We start from the raw sequence: 22,814 nt of genomic DNA, 5'->3' as shown, positions 1-22,814 counted from the left end.
ACCTTCCCATCCCTAATCCTGGAATCATATTCTTGGATCAAGTGTCTGTTCACAGAGGTGAGTTTACACAACAGCCCAGTATCCTTAGAGCAGCGTTTCACAAAAGCAAACAAAAATGGGTTTAATTCTCCCTGCTGGTAAAGTCAAAACCAGCTTTGCAGCTGATGGAAAATCGAGATATATGTACCTACTCAGGGCTGCAAGCGTTAATACTTGTGATCACAGTAAGCTTGAATTGTGTTGACCAGAAAACAGGTGAATTTTAGAAGGTCTTGGGAATTGAAGGCAAAACGAAAACTGTTTACTTGGATACAGAAGCTCTGGTGAACACAAGCAACCCCATGTACAAGAGATCCTGCATGTAGTTACACAGTTGTGTCAAAGAGAACCTCTCCACTTTGTCCTGAAGATATACGATGCTTTTCTCCCAGATTTCCCTTTTGGAAGATAGCTTGGTTCCTGTCTTCCCAGCCTCCCGCCGTGCCACGGGGGCCTTGCTGCTAACATGGCCAAGGGTGCCCGTAGCCAATACTAGAAAAGCTGCAACTCCCAGTGCTACAAGGAGCCACACATCAAAACCACATTTTACTCCATGACACACCAGTCTGACTAACGCTTTCCAAGCACTGAAGAAAATAAGCCCTGCCTCAAATGCTGTGCCTGGGCTCACAGCTCGGATAACTGCGATGCCTTTGAACTGTATCCATGCTCACAAATCAGGGGGGTCAATCTCACAGCCCCAGGAAATTCACTGGGAGAGGTCTTTGTGTTTGGATCTGCGCTGCAAACAGGGAGATTGGGCTTAACCAGCTATGAGCATGAGTACTGCTGGGCCAAGAGTCTCGGAGAGAGGAGGGGAGGGCTACACAGCCCTCTCCACGCGGCCTTGGAACTAAAGCGAGGAGCAGTGACTGACTGCTGCCCTGAAAGTCACCAGAACAGCTACGTGCAGGCACGGTTCATAAAGAATCGAAATCCCAAGGCTCAGAGCTGCCTTTCAGCTTCAAGTTCAGGTAATCGCAGTGTGGTTCTCAGTGGCTTTCAGCAGACAGAACTGATACATGCTACAACAAGCAGCTTCCCAGGAAACAAAATAGGGAACAAACCATTCTGAATCACAACTAACTCTTGTGATTTTGATTCGTAGCAGAAAGTCTAAAGACTGACTCACAATGCAGCATCTGAAATATTTAACAGAAGGGAGAGCCTACGCGAGCAGCAGCCTGGTAACTGCTATCGGAGCGATGACAGAGAGAGAGGATCAAGTACAAGCAGGTTGGTATTAACGTGCTGGGATGGTGGGATTGCTCTTACAGGGAACGAGGATGGAAAAGAGAAAGAGCAAATGAATGCGATTTGTGCTACAGCCTGGGGTGAACTTTGGAAGCATGCAGCCAGCAGGGGAGGCCGGTCGTGTCTGAGGCACTCGGGAACATAGAGGCAGGGAATGAAACACTGTCAACCAGCTAAGCCTAAAGCATAGCACGAAATCAATCAGCACGGTTGCAGCTAGGGAATTGCAAGCTGTAGGTCATCTTTAAAACTACCAAGGAGTGCATAAAGCTGAAAAGACAGGCGTTGGATCGCAGAGCCAGTGCAAAGCGAGAACACTGTGTAAGCTTTTGCAGGTGAGGCAAAGCAGCAGCTCCCTAAGGATACTGTGCTGACAGCGAACACATTACTGACGTATGGCAAAATGACCAGAAAACAGACCGAGCTCCAAAACCAACAGCCAGCTTTTTCCATAAGGGACAGAATATGGGGGTACATTTTCCTTTTATGCCAAGAAACATCACTCCAGACAGAAGCTGTACAGAGCCGATTTACTGTATTGTCAAATTCCTGCCTATTGTACTTTGATTGAAGAGTATATTTGATAATTTAAACTATTCACAAGTTATTGCTTTATGAAGTCTTTATAGGAATTACCTTTGCCCTCCATTTATAAGAGAACAAAGTGCACGTGCTGGAGTCACATTATTAACCATAGCCTTCAGTGCTTTGTCTACCTCTTCCCTTATAAAAGTGTTGGATTCACCAGCTTTGTGCAAAAGGACTTTCACTGCATTATCTAGTTCTTGATCCATACTCTTTTTCAGGTGCGTGAACAAATCCCCTAAACAGACCACAGCAGCTCGAGAAACACCTGAGCGTAAATTCTTGACCTGCACACAGGAAAAACCCAAACAAAGAATAAACAATGTTTATAAAATATACTTTAAAATCAACAAAGGTTAATGTTTTCCTTTGTAATCTTTAAGTAACAATAAAAGCGATTGAGAAGTACATTTCTAACTTGATACACAATGTGTAAGAATTGATAACATTTTTCATGTATTTTAAGTTACAACCTAAATTTTTTCAGTCTTAGCAAATCAGACCAAGGGTCAGTAACTGAAGTGTGAGCTGCTTTGCTGAGTGCCAAACTCATCCTTTTCGTGAGGTAAATTACCCCGAGGTGAGTGCAGCATTGCACTTCAGTGTGCCTACAGCTAAAAAACACATCTACACATGGATAGGCAGCAAAATGTTCCCATAGCACAATTTAACCTCTTGAGCCACAGCCAGACTGGTTTCGTGCAGCTTGCCCGTCAGAACAGTGGCGTGGTAGGCAGACAAACATCTGACAAAGTTCAGGCCTTCAATTTTCTTCTCCCTATGTTGAGAAAATATTTAAATTCAAAACGTTTGCAAGTTTTCATAAAAATATTGAAGCAGATCGTTCTGAGAAACCAAAGAGCGAAGAAATCGGATTGTAAAACAGAACATGCAATGCAGGAAATTCTTTAAAAGCGAGTCTTTCTTTTAATGTGGTAGCAGGACTATTTTAGCATAGAGGTCTCTCAGTTCTCTCCCGCCGTTCTGTCCCAGCTCAAACCTGATCAAAGGGTTCCTTTCCTTCCCCAAGCTGAAACGGCAGCAGCACTGTAACCCTCTAGCAAAGCCTCATATCCCACAGACAAGAGGGAAGGATTGTTAGGGCCCTCTCCAGAGCAGTGCTTAAACGTCAGCATCCCTGCAAGGTTCTGGGAGCTGAGCTGGGAAGCCTCAGCTCACCACAGTGACAGTTCAATCCAGCTTCAGATTGAAAATGTTTCCCTCTCCCGCCCCTTCAACCCCTCTCACTGGGTTTGATGTTACAGCCATTCTGCTGTTTTTTATAAAGCACGTTATCAAAATTATCAAAGTTATCATCTTCTACGTGATGTCGCAGTTGCAGACGGATGTTTACACTTACCAGTCATCATCAGCTAGAAAGGCCAAGGCCTCTGCCAGCACCACCTCTGGCTTTGAAAAGGGCTGCAGCTCTGACGGGTCCAAGATTTCGGGGCTGTGTGACACCAAGGGGGTCCGCTCCTTATAGTGTCCTCGTGCCCCAAGAGAAATGCCATCTGCACAGTTAGGAAGCAAAACAAATAATCAGCATCATCTCAAGAAACTAACTCACTCAAAGGAAGGAAATATAAAGTCTGAGGCACAGACTGCTGCCACTGGGGGACCAGGTTTGCAAACCGGCAGCTCTCCCAGCGTCAGCCTCCAGCATTCAGCATTACATTCACATGGATGAGGGGTTTTGCAACAATCACCACTTTAGAAGGCTACAAACACAAACATAGTGGGGTTTTTAGCATAAAAACGGCTGCACAACGTGCTAAACCACAGTGAGGTAAGACACAGTATAGTAAGCATGAAAGGAACACTTCATAGATCCGGAAGACTTTGACCCTGGAAGTGTGAGCCATTCTGAAACAATTTCTACTGCAGATTTTCAGGGCATCTCAGTGACAAAATGTACACAGAAGTGTTGTTTGTAGTGAGAGAGAAGGGGTTGAAGAGTCAATTTGCCACTAATACATGACATTATTTAAGTTGCTGAGCAAATAAAAACCCCTCTCACGCTTTAAACGGCTTCCTAGCACACTGCAGATGAAAAACATTTCAAGAGAGTGATGACAGACCCCGATCCCCTTCACCACCCGCCCCCAGAACTGATCTTCTGGAGTCCCTCAGCACTACAAATAGATCACACTAAACCAAAGGGTTCTAAACCATTTTGGAACTGTCCTGCTCCCCAAATCCGTTTTAGCAGTCTTTGCTTTACTAGAACAGCTCACCACAATCCAGCAGGACTGAACATTTTGTCTTCTTCCAACTGGACGTTCTTCTCAATGCAGGGTTCAAGGCCATGTTTTCCAATGACAGAGACACATTTCTGGATGACATTAATACATCCCCACAGAAATCTAACTCTAAAAAATAGAAATAAATATCCAAACTATATCAACAAATAATCAGAGAAAAGGAAAACCCACCATTACCCTTTGCGGCTTTGAAATTTTTCTCATCTACATCCTTTCAACTATTTCCCACAGCGTTTGACTCCCCTCATTTTCATTCCAAGACTGACAACAAATAACTGAAGAGTGAACTGCAGTGTAGAATTAAGTCCAGCAATGCCTCATGTCACACTGAACACTCACAATTCGGAGTAATTAGCACAGGAATTTAATTCCCATGTCAGTAACAGCTAACAGTATGCTATTCACTCATGACAAACACTCATCCTCACTTTCTGTTGCCGTTTTCTCTGGCTCATTCAGCTGAAGTCTTTCCCAAGGGTTTTCTTCCTTTTCTTTATGCTCTTTAACTTCTGGATTATCATTATGATTGGGTTCTTTTTCCTCTCCTCTCTTCCGCCTCACCTTCTCCAGGGCAGATTTTGACATGGCAACCTTTATCTGCAGAAGAATCACACACCATAATGGAACTCAAGGAACAAGATTAAAGGATGTGTGAAGTGCCACAAGTCACCTGAGCTATCAATTAATGTGTTCTAATCAAACTCTCATTTACCACAGAGACCATAAAATGGCTCTGAACTTCTTACCTCTCTTTCACTTTCAGCATGGAGATGAGAAGTGCTGTTCTGCTGGATGCTTCTCCCACAGATGCCTGGTGACAGCTCAGTCTCCTCTTTGAATGCTTGGACATCTCCATTCGCTACACAAGTATCAGACTGGTGGCACGCTCGTACAGAGGGGGCACTTCCAAAAACACCTGAAAGGCATATCATGTTGTGCCCAGACCAAAACAGCCTTTCTATTCAGTAGAACTTAGCAGAAACTAAAGAACCACCAAATCGCAGAATGGTTTAATGTTGGAAGGGACCTCAAAACCCATCCAGTTCCACCTCCTGCCACAGGCAGGGACAACTTCCACTGGATGAGGTTGCTCAAAGCCCCATCCAACCTGGCCTTGAACACCTCAGCTGTCCCTGATCTGATTTTCCCCGTGATAGACAGGTTTGCCCAGGACCACTCAAAAAAACAAGGTTAGCAAGGCTGACAGATAAGATAAGCGCATTTGGCGTGGCTGAAACCTCTGTGTAGCTCAGCGTGCGTTCCTCTGCAGCGAGAGAAGATAGAATCAGAGAATGATTTGGGTTGGATGGGACCTTTAAAGCCCATCCAGCTCCACCCCCTGCCATGGGCAGGGACACCTCCCACTGGATCAGGGGCTCCAAGTCCCATCCAACCTGGCCTGGAACCCCTCCAGGGATGGGGCAGCCACCACTGCTCTGGGCACCCTGGGCCAGGGCCTCCCCACCCTTACAGCAAAACATTTCTCCCTAAGATCTCATCTCAATCTGCCCACTTTCACCTCAAAACCGTTCCCCCTTGTCCCATCCCTGCACTCCCTGATCCAGAGCCCCTCCCCAGCTTTCCTGGAGCCCCCTTCAGCACTGGAAGCTGCTCTAAGGTCACCCTGGAGCCTTCTCTTCTCCAGACTTAACAACCCAAACTCTCTCAGCCTGTCCTCGTACAGGAGGTGCTCCATGATCAGCTACAGGAGATATTTTGGGGTCTGTAATATCTTTACCAACAACCACAACTGTATCTTCAGACAGGACACTTGGAGAAATGAAAATCAGATTGTTGATCTGTGAAAAAACAGATGTCGACTCTCCACAACCCTAAAGACAATGAAAATCACCCAACGTATATCATGGATTTTACACAGCCTCAGTTCTTGCCCTAAATGAGAGCTCAGCTGAACAGCAATGTAGCAAACTCACAAACCTTTTGAATGATTAAAACTTCTTTCATGTTCCATGTTTTGACTTTTTAAAACAGTAGGTGACACTTCTTGCTTCTCGTTCTCATCATCTCCACACCTGTTGCCACAGTTCAGGCGCTGGCCAATTACGCTAATGTCAGAAGTTCCCTCATCATCAAACGCTGGCCAGGGAAGAGAAAGAAAATCACATATTAAACGTTAGATTTATCTTCTCCTGTATACAACAGGATTCTCAAACAGGTACATTTTCAGAGCTCCTCAGCCTGTTTCAGGTAAACAGTATGATCATTCTTACCTACCGAAATTTGAGCATTTCAACAAAGATACTCTGCTCACTTTTCACCTACAGATGAGCCCAGGCTGAAAAATCTAACTCAAAGCTCAACAAATTAGTTTTTGAAGTCTTTCAAATATGAGCAACTGAATGCTGAGTAATTCAGTGCGAAAAGTCATATTAAGTCATAAGTCAGCTAGGAGAAAATAGTGAAATACTAGTCAAAACACAAGAAATCTTTCTGTCTATGTACCCTACAAGCCATAAAACACATTTTTATGTTACAATTACAGACAACTGAAACCGAGCTTTTTAACGCCTGCAAAGCATTCTCAATACATTTGAGTTTGGGTTACGAAAACCAAACCAAACATCATTATTTATTTCAGGAACTCTTGCAAAGATCACTTCTGGTTTTTCAAATACCCCTTTAAAGTAAAAATACCTAATAAGACAGACGTATTTCCACTTGAGCTCTCACTACTCATTCCACGGAAATATGTGTTTAATGGAAGGGACAGGCAGGCACAAACACAGCGACAGGCTGAGACAAGTCTGGTGATCTCAGCGCCCAGCGCAACCCTGGCCACAGGAGGCACCCAGCAGCGGTCCTGCTCCTGCTGCCACAGCCCTGACAGCACCGGCATCTCCTCCCACCTGCCCTTGCCCAGAACTCTTGAGGTCCTGCACTGGTGGCCATCACCATGAACCCAACCCATGCGAGACCAAGAACTGTACCAATCTCCTGAAAAAGGTTCCTTGGGTTCTCCTCTGTAGCTGAAAAACTGTATCAGAGCAGGCTGTGTTTTCCTGCCGGGGATGGAGACCAAAGGCAATGTTTTCCTGTGGGGTTCTTGAGATGCGGAGGCTCTTCCAGAAAGGAGGACTATGGACTGTGCCTTAAGATCTCGGCTGGTGTAAACTGCTCTAGAAAAATCACTACAGAGCCAGAGGCCCTTATGTCCCAGAACTCCTTAAGCATTAATTTCCGCACTGTCCCTGTGAAGACTATTTCTTATGGTGTTTCTTACATCAGCACAGAGACTTCACAGGTCAGGACTGACCCATTAACCACTGGGGTTGGTACCACAGCACCCTCTGCGATCTGACACAGCCCAGGCCCCAGGGAAAGAGGAGCTGCCGGCCTGCCAGCGGGCACCAGCCTTTGAGGGTGTCATCCACTACAACCTGCACAAACCAACATGTTACAAAAAGAATTTGGGAACTAAAAAATGTCCGAGAGCTGAGTTCTACTGTAACAAAGCTAAGAGAAGCGGATAAAATCCGTCTAGAAAAAAAAGCTGAAGCAATCTTAGCTCAATTAGCAAGTTAACAACAGGGAAGGGAGGGAGAAATTTCTGGAAAGAAAAGAGCAAAAGTGTTAAATCCTTTAAAAAAAAAAAAAGCAAGCTGAAGGAGGAACCAGAGAACAGAAATGAACTACTTGCAAAATTTTGAGCCCTCCTACTCCGACCTGTCTGGAGTCAATAAATCTTCACCCCATGCTGCACTGAGTTTTGAAGCACACACACTGACAGGTGGCATGCGCATGAACTCATTTTGTCCTGGCACAGAACAGCAGAAACCCTCGAGTCCCTTCTCAGCCATCGCACCACAGGATAACCTTGATTTTACCAAAGCACCTAGAAATCGCCTTCCTTCAATGCTGATGGGACATGAGTTCGTTGAACAAGAACAGACACATCCTGTGACAGTTTGGTTACTTCAGTAAAGCAAGGGAAATACTGACAAGCACCACAAAATACCTGCGTTGGCACTGTCTTCTGCCACTGTGGGGTCTCTGCTTTTCCCTGACGATACTCCTGCAGGCTGCAGTTTGCTGCCAAGTAGTGGAAAGGTATCTGGCCTGTAAAGCATAAAACACATGTTCATAGGTACAATTCCATACGCTTGTCAGAACCCAGCTAAGCAACACTGCTCAGCAAAGACATCAACAGATTCAGTTACCCCTCCCCACAGCGTGTGGTGGACAGATGCTTCCATCAGACTTCTGCAATTGTCCACACTGAGTAGGAAAAGGATAGGAATGCAGTAGAAATGATTTGATGAGCCAGTCCCTTAGGAAGAAGAACGTATAGAGGGTAAACTTCACAGTGGGACCAAATCTAGTGCACATTCACAAAGCTAAGAACTCGTTTGGCCAGGGGACTGATGCCAACAGGTCTCATCTGGCAAATAATGTCAAACACAGTGACAGAATCTGCCAACTTTCTGCCTCCAGAGATAAGCTGAGCCCAGCTGGGTGGCCAGAACACACACCCTCACTGGACAGCCTCAGTACTTATTTCTTAAATGGTGCTCTGGGATATTAGAGATGACGGCACAGAGCCCTGCACTGTTAAACACCTCCTAATATCCAATCTAAACCTACCCTGGCACACTTCCTCTTGTCCTGTCACTGGCTGTCAGGGAAAACAGAACAACTCCCCACCTCGCTACAACCCTTTTTCAGGCAGTTCTAGAGAGCAATGACATCCTTCCTCAGCTCCTTTTCTCTAGGATAAGCAGCCCCAGGTTCCTCAGCTACCTCTCATAAGACTCGTGCTCTAAACCTTTTTCCAGCTCCGCTCCCTTCTCTGAATGTTCTCCAACCCCTTAAAGTCCTTTTTGTAGTGAGGGGCCCAAAACTGAACCCAGGATGCGAGATGCGGCCTGACCACTGCTGAGCACAGGAGAAGGATCACTTCCCTGCTCCTGCTGGCCACAACACTCCTGATGCAGGCCAGGATGCTGTTGGCCTTCTTGTGTCAAACCTTCAGCCCTCATAAAGGGAATAGAGCTCATTCCCAATTGACTGGTCCTTGGAATAACTAACTCCACAGTGCCAGTTTCATCCTCACTGCCCCCAGGTAGAATCGCCCCCACTTGCTCTGTGGTGATGTACTGGCGGTCCTCTCCAGCACACCATCTCTCAGTCACTGGAGTCCCACTTCCAGGCTCACTCCCGACTAGCCTGGTCTCGTCACCCTCCCCCTTCACATCTAGTTTAAAGCTCTATTTAAGAGCCTCATTAGATTTTTAGTAAGGACTTTAGTCCCTCTTGGAGACAAGCGTGTCCCATGCCTAGTAAGAAAGCCTGGGGGTGCGTGGGTCACCCCATGATCAAAGAACCCAAAGCCTCTCTCCTCACACCAGGCTCGGAGCCAGGCATTAATCAACTGTTTCTCTTTGACCTCCTGCTCCTCATTCCTTAGCACTGGAATGGATCTAAACACGACTTGTGCCCCAGAGCCCTCCATCGTTCTCCCCAGAGCCCTGAAGTCTCTCTTGATAGCTTTCAGCTTTCTGTGCTCTAAGTCATCACTGCCTATTTGAAATACTACTAGAGGTTAGTAATCTGTCTCTTTGACCACGGAAGGAAGTTTTCTAGTGACATCCTTCACTGATGCCCCCGGTAAGCAGCAGACCTCCCTGTGGAGCGGGTCTGGTCTGCAGATGGGTCCCTCTGTTCCTTTTAGAAGGGAATCCCCTAAGACAATCACTTTTCTCTTCTTATTTACTGAGGATGTTTTTATGATCATCTGAGGATGGCGCAGCCTAGGGAATGTTTCTAGGCTATGGGAGCCATCTTCTTCATCCTTAGGGATGGGTTCCACCTGCAGCGCTTCATATTTGTTCCTCAGGGGGCTCTGGGGGCTTGTTGTCTGGGTGGGGGGAGCAGGTTTCCTGTGCCGGGCAAGAACTTGCTGCCATTCCCCATCTTGTGTTCCCCCAACCTTGCAGTTTGCAGGTGGGAGTTGCTCAGCCACACTAACTCCAGCAGCCTGCTGAGTTTGTGAGAGGGCGCTGCTCCAGTGATCCATCTCCCTCTCACATTCCCCGATGGTCCTTAGTCTGTTCACCTCCTCCCTCAGCTCTGCCACCATGCAAAGAAGTTCCCCTACGCAAGCACAGTTTCCACGAGCGGAGCAGTGCCAGAGGCGTGAGCTGGTGTGGGAGAGGGCACTGCCTACAGCCCAGGCTCTGGCTGGGTGGTAACATCTATCCTACTCATTGCAGCACCCAGAGCAGTTTTAATCTCTGCCGGGTTGCCACCATGGCCCACGGTCCTTTATGGCCGGGCTCCAGCCCCTCTCTGCGACCCTCCTGCTCGAACTGCCGCTCAAACTGCCCCGTTACACTAAGGTGACCGGCACCTCTTTACTACGCTCCTCTTTGTTGTGCTCCCAAGGTACGATACACACGTAAACCCCTAGCTATAAAGCAAAACAATTTTGCATAAAAAATACATTATAAGTATCGCTCTCCTTAATACTGAACCAACGGCAGCAGAGACCGTGTGAGGATCTCAAAGCAGAATCACCAGACGAGCTCCACTCACGTTATCCTCCTCCGCTGGGGCACTGTGGACTCGGGGGAAGTCAGCGATTCCTGGCTGTACACACCACTTTCGCTGCAGGAGCCCACGCTCGGGGAGGAAGCGTGTGAGGGGGACTCCACTGACAGATCAAGTTTGAGAGCTGAATCGGGACTTTCAAGATCCAAGATGACGCTGCTTAGCTTCGCCCTCTTCTTGGCTGCACTGCTTCGGAGAGATCTCAGCGAGTTCTGCATCTGAACAGGACAGAAAACAAAAGTAAAAGGCTTATTAACTTGCTGAAAAAGGCTTTCTTAGGCAAAAGGAAGTATGTTTCTCTGGGTTCAGTGCATGGGAGCTCAACTCATGGCACTGCTGGGCACCGTGACTGAGCATTTGCATAAGTTATGCATGACAATCCCTTTTACGCTGTTAAATGTAAATTCCACCGACACCAGATCCCAGCTTCATCCTGCAAACCACAGGCACAGATTCCTGCAGAAGCACGTCCGCTGCTCTTATCTGCTTTAACAGAGTAAGGGAAGTGTGCGTGGCTCCTAACAGACACAGCTGGGAGCCCAGGCTTTTTGCAACAGGCAGCAGTGTGAAAATGTGTGCCTGAAATCTGTGCCCAGTGAGCAGAGCTCCCATGCAAGCAAGCAGAGAAACCAGGAAGGACAGAACTCTGCTGCATGTTTGCATGCATTTGATGGAAAAAAAGCCTTCCCCTATCAGCTCAGCACCAAAACTGCTTTCAGAAACACCCAGAGGGTAGAAGGTGAAGACAGTACGGCAAAGCCATGGCATCCTGCTGCAACTGCTCTCAGACCCATAGGGATCAAAGACAGGATTTGTGATTCAAACCATTTCCGTGGGACATAAACAAAGCCACACTGCAGGAGATCACACAGGGCGGATCACACCAAATCCAGTCACATGTGACACCCACTCCTCTCACATAACCAACACTGCAGTGGTTTCCATTTTGCAGCAAGGAGGGCAGCGAGGACCAGCTCCAGCTCCCCACCACCGCCGCAACACCCCAGCTCGCCTCTGCAGTGCTGCTCTGCGTCCTGCTCTGGAGCAGCTACTTGCTGTTTCTCAACCATCAGACTGGAGCAGCAGCAGGGCCCTGCAGCGTATTCTGGGCACAGGGTGGGCACACACAGAAGCTCCAAACACAGCGGGAATGCCTGGACAACCCATGCGAGACAGGAACAGCCATGTGGGATACACACACCAGCTGCCACATGCTTCATGGAACAGGGAAGGAAGATGCAAGAATAAGGCTGTTCAACACGTGGGGTGTATTTTTAAACATATTAAATACTTCCAGTATTCTCCGAGTCACAGGTTGAGTGGCACACTCAAACACCAGCCACTGAACACACATAACTGGCCCAGATTATCACCCGTGAATTTCCTAACACAGGAGGGACACTTAACAGCCAGGCCTCATGCCTGTGTCACATCAAGCAGATGCAGGTGACACCACAGTCACCCAGCTTCATATCGGTTCTTCTCACTTTACTCCACAAAAGATGACTGAACTCTGAGAGCAGGGATGCGCTGTGAGGGTACAGTGACAGCCTGCCTCAGCAAACCCACGAGCCCCAGGAAACTCCAGGGCTGAGTCAAACGAGCCATTAACCAAAAAGTGATTCGTGATTTCGGGCCCTTTGCTATAACAAACAAGAGCACTGGATGGGGCTTTGAGCCTCCTGATCCAGTGGGAAGTGTCCCTGCCCATGGCAGGGGGTGGAACTGGATGGGCTTTAAGGTCCCTTCTAATCCAAACCATTCTGTCGCTCCATGATCATTACTTAAATCTGGAACAAAATTTAAAACGAAGTCAAGCTAGTGAGACCAGATGCTGTACAAGGCCTGCACTTCTGCCTCAGTACTAGGAAAACTGAAAGCATTATGGCTTTGGCTCTGAGAAACAAGGAATATTCAGATGTCTGGAACAAACATGAGAAGTGGGCTTCAACATTCGTATTTATTGCTTTACTGAGCTTCCATCGTACACCTAACAGCATCTCACCGACACCTGCTGCACTGATGGCAGCGTCACAAAAGATAAGTCAGAAACGTTATTTTCAGGCTCTTATTTAGGGAAAAAAAGCTTACAATAAAACAACCATTAAAAGCACCTTTTGTCGTATCAAAACCAACCTCTTCTTGGTCCACTTCCTCGTCATCCACCTTTAGCTCCGAGAAATCAGCTGCAAGCTTCCTCCCCGCTTCCCACAGCCAGTTCTCCTCGCACTCCTCACTCCTCCCCTTGGTCAGGTTTAACTCGATCCTGTCGGGCAGCGGGCTGGCCAGGCGGGGAATGGGAGGGACTGGTCTGGTCCCATTCAGGCCACGGCGCGAGGATGGGCGTCTCACCACAGTGGGCTTCAGCTGCAGCGGGAAGCATTTGTCCTGCAGAACAGCCCCTGAAGAACACACAAGCAGATGTCAGTGCTTGGGAGGGAGCGCAGGATCACAGCGCTCACCAGGATAATCCTCAGGTCCTGTTTCCGTGTCACACCAGAAAGCTCCTTGTACAATGAGCACATACTGCTATGAAGACATTTCAAGGACATTTTCCGACTACAGCTTGAAGTTCTTCAGAAGGCAAACCCCAAATTTATGTTCATTACACGGAGAGCTTCCCTACCTGCATTGTCTCCCAGCTGCGGGCTGAGCAGCTGTGGCTGGGAGCTGGCCTTGGGCAGCCCTCCGAAGCTCTTCAGAGGCCAGGAGCTCGAGAAGCTCGGGGCGTCCTCTTGTGCCTTCCTTGGGGAGTCTGCTGGTGAGGAGCCGTGCTTTGGGCTGTTCCTGGGGGAGGACAGGGGGTACGACGGCAGGATGAAGGCGCCCTGGCTTGGGTTAGAACCTTGGAAGGACATTGGATGCTCTGCCTGATTGAAAAAACCCCTCTGGATCTTGCTGGGAAAGTTTAGGCTGGCACAAACTGAGCAAAGAGAGAGAGAACAGCATTTGTGAGGATGAGCCCGTCTGACAGCTCTTAACGTGAGCAGCAAAATTTCTTACAGTGAAACAACACACCCTCTAGACAGCCAAAACTGATAGTCAGTGTTTTACCCAAGCAGAGACAAATCAGCTGCCTTCATCTTGAACTGCATTGTCCCTCATAACATCAGTTTCCTTTTTCTGCATTTGGTCAAATAAGTTTAAGCCTAAATTGCTTCACAGCCATGTTCTGAAGAGCTATATTCCAGAAATTGAAGAGCACACGCAGATTGAACACGGTTCCGTTGCTTGCTGCCACATATCCCAAGCCTTCACAGCATAAGATTTGCAAACCTCACTCTCAAAACTCAGGGATATGAGTACAAATAAAGCACAAGTGTTATAAAGTCTACTTCCTTTAAAAAAATATAAAAATAAAACCAAATCCACACATTATTTCTTCCCAGAAACCCGGAGGTCAGAAATGGAGAGGTGAGGGCAGGATTGGAATGAAAAGCAGCTGCACATTCCCTGTGTGCATTCAAGCTTTCCACCACGTGAGTGAAGAGGAAGACAAATTTGATCAGAGTTCCTGGCAGTGCCTGGAAGGATCACTGCACATCAGGCCACCTCACCGAGAGAGCAGCCCCAATGAATTCCACTGGCACAACTGGGAGAGTAGGAAAGCACAGCCCAGGAGCAAGAGTGCTCAAGTGACAACACGAGTCAGGCTCAGAGAACTAACTGCTCATCTGTGACACTCCAAAGAAATTTTTCAATTGTATCTTTATTTATAGTCTAAAAAGTCCCTTCACAAATCAGATCACTCCAAGAGCTCCATCTTCTGCTCCTGCTGCTTCCCAAGGCTGCCAGCATCCCAGCGCTCCCCGGTTATCCCGGGGCAGCAAAACTGAGACAACCAAGTCAGGTGTGGGTTGTACTGCGAAGAAAGGCTCAGCTAACAACAGTACCTGACACAGAAACTGTTTGCAGATAAACAAATCAGCAAGCATGGGCAAAGCACCCGACGGCCTTCCAAAGGCTGAAGCGAAGAGATCGCTGACTGTGGAGTTAGGAGGCAAAAACCAAAGAGGAAACATCTCCTTTCTTCCCACAGCCACAAGAAAAACCCTTTATCTAGAGACCAACAGCAGCTAGAAGTCCACAAAGCTCCCATGCATCTTCCAAGGTGGCTGCCAGCTTTCTCTCACACACCTGGACCTCTCGACGCAGCACTGCCCACAGACAGGGTATCGCTGCCATCTGCTCCTCCAGACAGTGGGTTTATTCCTTTGCTAAGTGTTCATCTGGCATTTTTGTTACCGTTACTGCTGATGAACAGACAAGTTTCTATGCGTTACAGGTCATGACTTATCTCGGCTCGGGGGTTAAGGTGGACTCAATCCAAGCCCTGGCCTCATTTTTGAAGCCAGCAGTAAAAGCTGCCTGACATGGCATGGCCCTGGGTCTGTATGGAGACCACCACAAATTAAAGCAAGGATCTGAGAATTAAAAGCTTTCCACGCCCCCACGCAGTGTCCCTGCAGCCCACCTGGCCACGTGCCCAGCAGGAAGGAGCCCCTGTCTCCTCCCAGGACACCTCCCTGCCCTCCACACCTCAGAGGGACCCAAAGCAGGATGGGTCACTGCTCAGGGAAGGGAAAAGCTCCGGGCTGGCCTGTGCTCCTGAGCAGGCCGGACCCATCCACCCCACACCCTGAACAGACCTCTCAAAGTCCATTTTTCCAAGAGTCCAGACTGTTCCAGCACCACTTTTCATACAGCGTCCTGGTGCACCCAGAATCCAAAGGCGTGGGCTACAAACCAATAACGGCAGATGAAAGCCTTGCACAGGCGGAGGCACAAATGCCCCTGAACAGGAACTGAACAATGGCTTAATAACAGTTTTTATTTCTTAAGGCAGGACCAAAGCAGAGACCCACTTCCAATGTAACGTGCACTCACTCACAGTACAGTTTGAATCCACGTACCTTTGTACTGCTGAGAGCTATTTAATCCCAACAATTGTAAATCGGAACCCACGCTGCCGCTCTTCCCGCGGGTCTGTGCATATCCAAGCATTCCACATTTCCCTGAAATCTGGGGCTGATGAGAGCCCATAGCACCTTCCAAAAGAAAAACACAAATAACCAGATAAATCCTTAACAGGAATGGCACTCAGTGAAAAATATACAATAGTATTTTGTGGTGAACTGAGTCTCTGTCTCACTTTCAGCATAAAACATAACTACTTTGAAAGTATTTGATTCACGAGTTCCTAAGCAACATCTTAACACAGTTCACAGGCACAAAGTGGAAAACCGTCTGGCTGCTCTTCCAGGGTGCTTTTCCAACTGAGAATTGTAGGGGGGCAAAAGAAAAACCCAGAACAATCCCCTCTCTGAATATATGGCAATAATGGGGAGCCAACACCTTAAAATCCTCAAAAGCAGCGAGTTTCTTTAGTGCTGTCTCTCCCAGCGGAGCAGTGTGGCAGCTTTGCATGCCACACACGTTGGTGCTCCTCGGACAAAGCCGAGAACATCGCCTACTGCCAAGAGGAGAGCACAGCGCAGGTCTGGTCTTGCCCGCTCTTTGATATGCCTTTTGGCTATTAAAACACAAATACTCTACATTCTAGCGTAAATTAAGCGTGGCGCTGTACCTACAATCCTCCACACACCTGGTTTGTAATCCCACGCTGGTTTCCAATTTTAAAACTCTTTAAAGCTCTCTCGTTAGACAGCTTTGTACCCCGGCTGGTGACACACAATACAGTAGAAAGAGAAACGGGCAGAGCGAGAACAGACTGGCCCTGCTCTGCTCTCCTGAACAGCCCATCACACACAAACACTGCCTTCCCAGAACGCATTCACAACAGCATTTCATTCACTATTGCTAACCCTTGGCAGCACACCCATTATGGTGGCAACCACTATTTCAGCCAATACCGTACACCTGCTCAAAACTCAGCAAAATTCCATGTCTCCTCCTGAACTACTGCTTTATCTGTAATTTATTTTGTATTTCAGAGTGAAAGAACGTTGGCTGAATTTCCCTGCTGCTGCCCTTCATGGGATTTCTTGCTAATCCTACACGGGCACCAGGAAGCTCTGTATTTCAGGGGTATCCCGAGCCCACATCTGTTCACATAAACCACACCATTTCCTTTTGGTCTTGCTGTCTGACCTAGAAACACTTCTTGATCTGCCTAAAACTGTGCCAGCAGGACTGGCGAATGGTGGCCTACGATCTGTGGTGGGATACACTCCTTCAGGAGCTGGGATGGAACCGCTGCCACTCCCTCCAGCTGGAGGCATAGCCCTGTGCCCAGCGCTCAATTATTTGTGGTAAACGAAAACAAATAACAAAACAAATAATCAAGAAATGATAAACCATGCTCATGAAGCTACAAATCTACGCTCAGGCTCTTGTAAATCAGTTTTGCACACAGCAGGTCAGACACCTTTCTCTGACCATACTCACCAACACAAACTGAAGAACACTCAGAGTTAAAATCTACGCTATTCTGAAATAGATTCCTTGAAGCTCTTTTTTGACCAAAAAATAACTCATCGCTGGCTGGTACTCCTTGGGATGGCCTTAACTTTGGAGAATGGAAAAAATCGTTGGATGTGGAAAGCTGTAGGGAAAAAGCAAGTAAAGAGAAATTCATGAGTTTGAAATGAAAGCATAAACCTTTCTGTACTAATAGAACTACTTGCGTGAAAGAATCATGGAATCACAGAAACATTTAGTTTGGAAAAGACTTTTAAGATCATTGAGTCCAAGTGTAACGTTGCCCTCCAGATCCTACCACAGCCCTGATGTGTCTGTCTGGGGTCTGTAGAGACTTGTCTGTCTCTACAGTAAAGCCACTCAAACCACTGTTGATATGTTTAGGAAGACAGCGTTGACATTAAATAAAGGTTTGCAACAGAATCGTAGAATCACAGAATGGTTTGGGTTGGAAAGGATCCTTAAGCCCAACCAGCCCAACCCCCTGCAGCGACCAGGGACATCTCCCAGACGGTCAAGTTGCTCAGAGTCCAATCCAACCTTCTTCCCTATCACTTAAGACAACAAAAAGTAAGAGAGTGCATACACGGTCCCTGCCTTGCACCCACAGAAACAAACACATTCATCACGTGTACATCCACAAAGAAAGCTCAACAAAGGAAGAGAGCAGGAAGCAGAGAAGGTTTTAACACCAACAAGGAGAAGCAGAGGCCAAAGCCGTGGTGCAGGCTCTGCCCAACCCAGGTACCCTGAGTGATGCCAGCTTTACTTCACAAATCAGAGAAAACAGTGGCCCAATGGGGAAGTGGTTTGTTCCAGGTCATTGCATGTCAGGATAAAAAGAGACGAGAACTCGGCATTCCTGTTTCTGTGATCTGCCAGCTAGAAAACATTGTTTTCAATCTTTCAGTCCATAAATAAATGTGTTACTTGTCCTACATCTTATTTTTCCACACCAACAAAACCATATGTGCAGAAGAAGCAAATTGCACAACGCTGATGAGACTGTACAGCTTTGCTCAGGTGCTCCAAACCCAGCGACAGGATAAAACCTGCCTGCTTTCTGGTATGCAAATTATAATCACGGCAATTATAAAGTTGCTAAGCATAGGCAAACCTCAAGCTGCCTGATTTTCATTGAGGCAGATGACAAATCCTGGCCCAGGGATTTCTAAAAGGTTTCAGGTTCATTTAAATTCCCAATTAGATGTTGAGAAATGTATGAATCCACCTACCATAAGAAATGTTGACCTGGTTATGGAAGCACAGCCGCAGTGAGTGACCCATCCTTGACAAACACATCCAAGCCACAGCACTGGGCAAGACCAAAGGTCCTCTTCACCAAATGCCCAGCAGCTGTTAACCACACACTTGCATGGGAGAGATCAGCAATAGCCCAAGTGCATCATGCTGTCTCCCCAAAGCAGCCTCCCAGCTTCTACAAAACCCACAGCTCACACCCCAGGGACCAACACCTCAACAGGCAATGAAAGCACAGTTCTATCGCACAGACAGGTCAGCCTGTGTCACTTCAACCCTGGCTATCGCTGTGAGAAACAGTACCTGTTTCATACAGCTCATTTCAGAGATCATTTGAGCACTCACTCAGGTCTTCACAAAGCCCAGTGATTCAGTTCTCTGGTTATCAGGAGAGTTTGTAAAGGGAGCAGCTACAGAAATTGCCTGTAGTTCATGTAACATGGCTTAAAACGTCAGTGAAATGCCCAGATGCTCCCGCTCCCCCCTGCCAAAGGGTGCTGCTTCCAGCAGGAACAGCCATCCACGCTGCGCGCGCTCCGCAGGAGAGAAACCCGAGCTCCCTCCACAATAATCAGAGGCATGGGATGTTTTACAGACAGCATGCTCCATCTTCCAGGGAAACACGGGATAGTTTATCTACCAAAAGATTAGTGAGGACCTCCCAAGCACACCAGTAGTTGGTCTGGTGGCAACCAGCACTCTCCTTGTGCTCTCAGCAGGTCAGAGGAGCCAGCAAGGACTGCAGGAGACATTTAGAAAGCGATTTTGTACCCCAAACGCAGAGAACCGTTTTGTTTTGACATTTGTTCAAACAGAAGCTACAGATGATTAGAATTACAAAGGGAACACGAGATTGCTACTGCCATATTCTTAAACTCATTCGTGTGACCTCTCAAGCACAGCAGAACCTGGGAAACCACTGGAAACACCACAGGTTTGGGCACAGCGGGCCAAGTTCATAGACTCATAGAACAGTTTGTGTTGGAAGGGACCTTAAAGATCATCCAGTTCCAACCCCCTGCCATGGGCAGGGACATCCCACTAACTCAGGCTGCCCGAGGCCCATCCAACCTGGCCCTGAACACCTCTGCTACTTAACATCAGCACCCAAACAGCAGGCAGTAGCTCATGCCAATTCCTAAAGAAAACAACATAAACATGTATTTCAGAATAGGATCTGCTTTGGTTCACACTGGAATGGTTTACATGTTCTGAGGCTAAGTCCAAGGAGTGGGAGCAGACAGCGTGTCCAGAAAGAGAACACTCCTTTCAGCAACTTCGGGCAACTTTATCCAACGGATCAACAGGCAGCAAAGTGAACACAGGGAGCCTGGCTCTGCCAGCGCAGGATGAGAAGTGAGGGGGATCTCTCTGAAGGAGAATGGGAAATATTCACAGGCTATTCACTTCATTACCACCTTGTGCTGCCAATATTTCCCATCTCCAGCAAACAGAGCATTTCTCAGATGCCATTATGAGGCTCCTGTAAGGATGTGCTTCCAAATGGAAAACTGGTCAGTGTAAAAGCCTGGTACAAACATTTTATTTCATGGCTTCTCTAAGGTGAGTGTGTGTGCCCCAGGAGCTCCCCACTCTAAGCACACCCTACGGCAAAACGCTGCCGAGCTGTGTCACTGTGCCAGCTCCCTTCCAGCAAAACTCCGTGTCTGCCTGAGTTATCCCAAGCCAGCCGCATCATCGGGGCAGGGTGACTCCACAGGTGACAAAGGACTCCCGCTGCACTCAACACTTCTGGGCTGTTGACGGCCCTCTCTGGTTCCAAGAGCCAGCTGGAGGCCCCAGCTTCCCAAGAATAGCCCCGCAGCTGTCCACTGCAGCTACCTCTGTCATCACTACTGGGAGAACATTCTTATGCTCTGGAAGTCAAGGTGGCGGCAGTTCCAGTATCGCCAACTCCAAAGCTCCTCACAAAGGGTTTGTAAGGCTGAAGATAACCACAGTCCCAGACAAACCCAACAAGAACCCAGTTTACCGACAGCCGCTGCTGTTACACAAACTCCCGAGGGCAGTGTGTTTTATCTACGCTACATTTTTAGTACACATTAACTTACACAGGTTTCACTTTGCATCTTATCTGATAGGAAAGTCTAGACGCGGCCTTGGACAGCACTGTGTAACATGACCTCAAAATACCAGCAGAAGCACCACTTTAAACATTAAGCCAATGTCATGCATCCTTTCAGCCACAGAAGTTAATTTTTAAGCAAATCCCCATTCAAAGGAATGTCTGAATTACTAATTAATTCCTTACATTCCTATGAACAAGTCCACTGCCCCAATTTGACGTCTGATACCTCACTGAGAACACCCAGGAAGGGACACAGCGTGAACTTTCCTTCTCCCCCTCACGCTGATTGCTAAGTGCCCCAGGGAAAAGAGCTTTATCTCATGGCCATCCCCTTCAGTCAAGCAGGGATGTCTTCAGGCACAGGAACACTGTCCAAGTTTATACATCCCAGCATCCTTAACTGAAAACGCCGTTCACCCACTGGTACTGAAGGTACTAACCTGCCGTGGGGTAGCAGCACCTTCAGGGCATGGAGGTAACAGAACAAGCACCAAAAGAAGCCAGCAAATACCACACCAGAAATCACAAAGGCAGAGAAGACGTCCCCTGCCCCAGAGAGTTGACGGTTCACTCAGACAGACACGACAGCAGGACCAGACTATGACCAGGATGTCAAACTACCATTACAGGAAACGTGGCTGTAGCCATCAAGACTCAATAAAGCCTTGAAAAGCACTAATCTCACGCTGAGTTGGGTCCCTGATCATACACACAGCTCTTTCCACTCCACTTACTGCCCAGACTCCTCCTCCACTGGCAATGGGGCTGCTTCAGCAATCACCAACACCATAATTCAATTGCTTTGTCTCCAGGATTGAACACTTTGGGCACTTCTCCCAATTTATTAAACACAACCACACGTACAACAGGTTAGAAACCATCCCAAGACCCATCTCCACAGCTCCTAACCCTGACGCTGCCCCGGCGGAGGCCCTTCCACCCTCCCAGGCAGCAGCCAGGCGCTGGGGCGTGTGCTGGCTTGCTGCTTGTTCGCAGCCTCCAGAAAAACACCGACACAGCCAGCAGAGCAGAACTCAGCCCGACTCGCCTAGGGAATACTGGCAATTAACTGTTATTTCCACCAGCTGCATGAGTTAATACCAAAAAGCTTATTCAAACAGGAAAAACCTCCGTGTTCTAGAGGCATTTCCTACCTACCTTGTTGCCCAGGCCCTGTTTGCTTTGTAGGCAGCCCAAGGGAACTTGGCTGCCTGATTCAACAGCTCAAGGTAACACAGATCTGTCTTGGAGTCTGAAGAACAGCAATACCAACACCGACGAAGGACACGGTTCGCGTGCACACACGGTCATACAGGACTGCATGGCTTTTACACCATAAGAGTGTTAAATCAGGTTGATTTTAAGTCAGAGTCTTCACGCAGAGCCAGCCCTCACAAAGTAGCACTGCTGACGGCCTCATCCAACACAGGAACAAGTTACTAAGCAACCAAGAACTAAATTCCGACTACGCAAACGTGGTAGCGAGGCGGTCTGTTCCATACAGCTTGCCATTTTCTAAAGGGATCTGCTCGCTTCAACTCGCTCACTGGAGACCGAGTTATGATAAATAACAGTTAACAGCCAACAAACAGAACCCCACAACAGAAATATCACAGTGCACAGATACACATCTGGGTCCTGACCACACAGATGGTAAAGAATCATCAAATCACTTGGTTGGAAAACACCTTTGAGACTGAGTCCAACCATATGCCCAGCTTTTAAACCCCTCCAGGGATGGGGACTCCATCACCTCCCTGGGAGGCCTCTGCCAGGGCCTGAGAACCCTTTCCATGAAGAAATCTTTCCTGATATCCAGTCTGAACCTTCCTAGTGCAATTTGAGGCCATTTTCTCTCATCCCACCACCTGTCACTTTGGAGAAGAGATCAACACCCACCTCACTACAACCTCCTTTCAGGCAGTTGTAGACAGTGATGAAGTCTCCCCTCAGCCTCCTTTTCTCCAGGCTAAACAGCCCCAGGTCCCTCAGCTGCCTCTCATAACCCTTGTTCTCCAGCCCCTTCCCCAGCTCCGTTCCCCTTCTCTTCAGGCACTCCAGTGCTTCAATGTCTTTCTTGTAGTGAGAAGCTCAGAGACATTGCAGAGCAAAGCCACCACCAAAGCCAAAGGGACCCAAATAATGTTTCCAAGGTCCCTTCCCTCTGCAGTGCAGACCAATCCTTGGGTCCATCAGCTCCACTGTCTCAGCCTGACCCACCTGTTTCCCAGCTTGATCAGACCAAGGAACCAGAGCTCTGTGGACACAGGAGAACCCTCGGGATTCATGGCAGGGAAGTGCACTGTAAAAAGCTC

At 47.8% G+C, this 22,814-nt stretch overlaps 1 protein-coding gene across 1 annotated transcript in view; it reads right to left on the bottom strand.

Moving 5' to 3' along the window:
* Positions 1 to 22,814, bottom strand: part of TOGARAM1 (TOG array regulator of axonemal microtubules 1) — a 32,621-nt gene that overhangs the window by 7,965 nt on the left and 1,842 nt on the right. Inside the window, exons 2-14 of the mRNA XM_054068186.1 lie at positions 17,118 to 17,274; positions 15,623 to 15,757; positions 13,336 to 13,632; positions 12,846 to 13,111; positions 10,695 to 10,927; positions 8,119 to 8,219; positions 6,081 to 6,239; positions 4,889 to 5,058; positions 4,571 to 4,739; positions 4,116 to 4,250; positions 3,239 to 3,392; positions 2,551 to 2,656; positions 1,930 to 2,165 (exon numbers count right to left, since the gene is read on the bottom strand). Of these exons, the coding sequence (XP_053924161.1) occupies positions 1,930 to 2,165; positions 2,551 to 2,656; positions 3,239 to 3,392; positions 4,116 to 4,250; positions 4,571 to 4,739; positions 4,889 to 5,058; positions 6,081 to 6,239; positions 8,119 to 8,219; positions 10,695 to 10,927; positions 12,846 to 13,111; positions 13,336 to 13,632; positions 15,623 to 15,757; positions 17,118 to 17,274 (2,318 nt within the window). The remainder of the gene's footprint in view (positions 1 to 1,929; positions 2,166 to 2,550; positions 2,657 to 3,238; positions 3,393 to 4,115; positions 4,251 to 4,570; positions 4,740 to 4,888; positions 5,059 to 6,080; positions 6,240 to 8,118; positions 8,220 to 10,694; positions 10,928 to 12,845; positions 13,112 to 13,335; positions 13,633 to 15,622; positions 15,758 to 17,117; positions 17,275 to 22,814) is intronic.

Source organism: Cuculus canorus, chromosome 5 (genome assembly GCF_017976375.1).
Source record: "Cuculus canorus isolate bCucCan1 chromosome 5, bCucCan1.pri, whole genome shotgun sequence".
NCBI classification, from domain to species: Eukaryota; Metazoa; Chordata; class Aves; order Cuculiformes; family Cuculidae; genus Cuculus; species Cuculus canorus.
The sequence above is the reverse complement of the archived record's forward strand: the minus strand, read 5'-3'. Positions and strand labels throughout refer to the sequence as shown.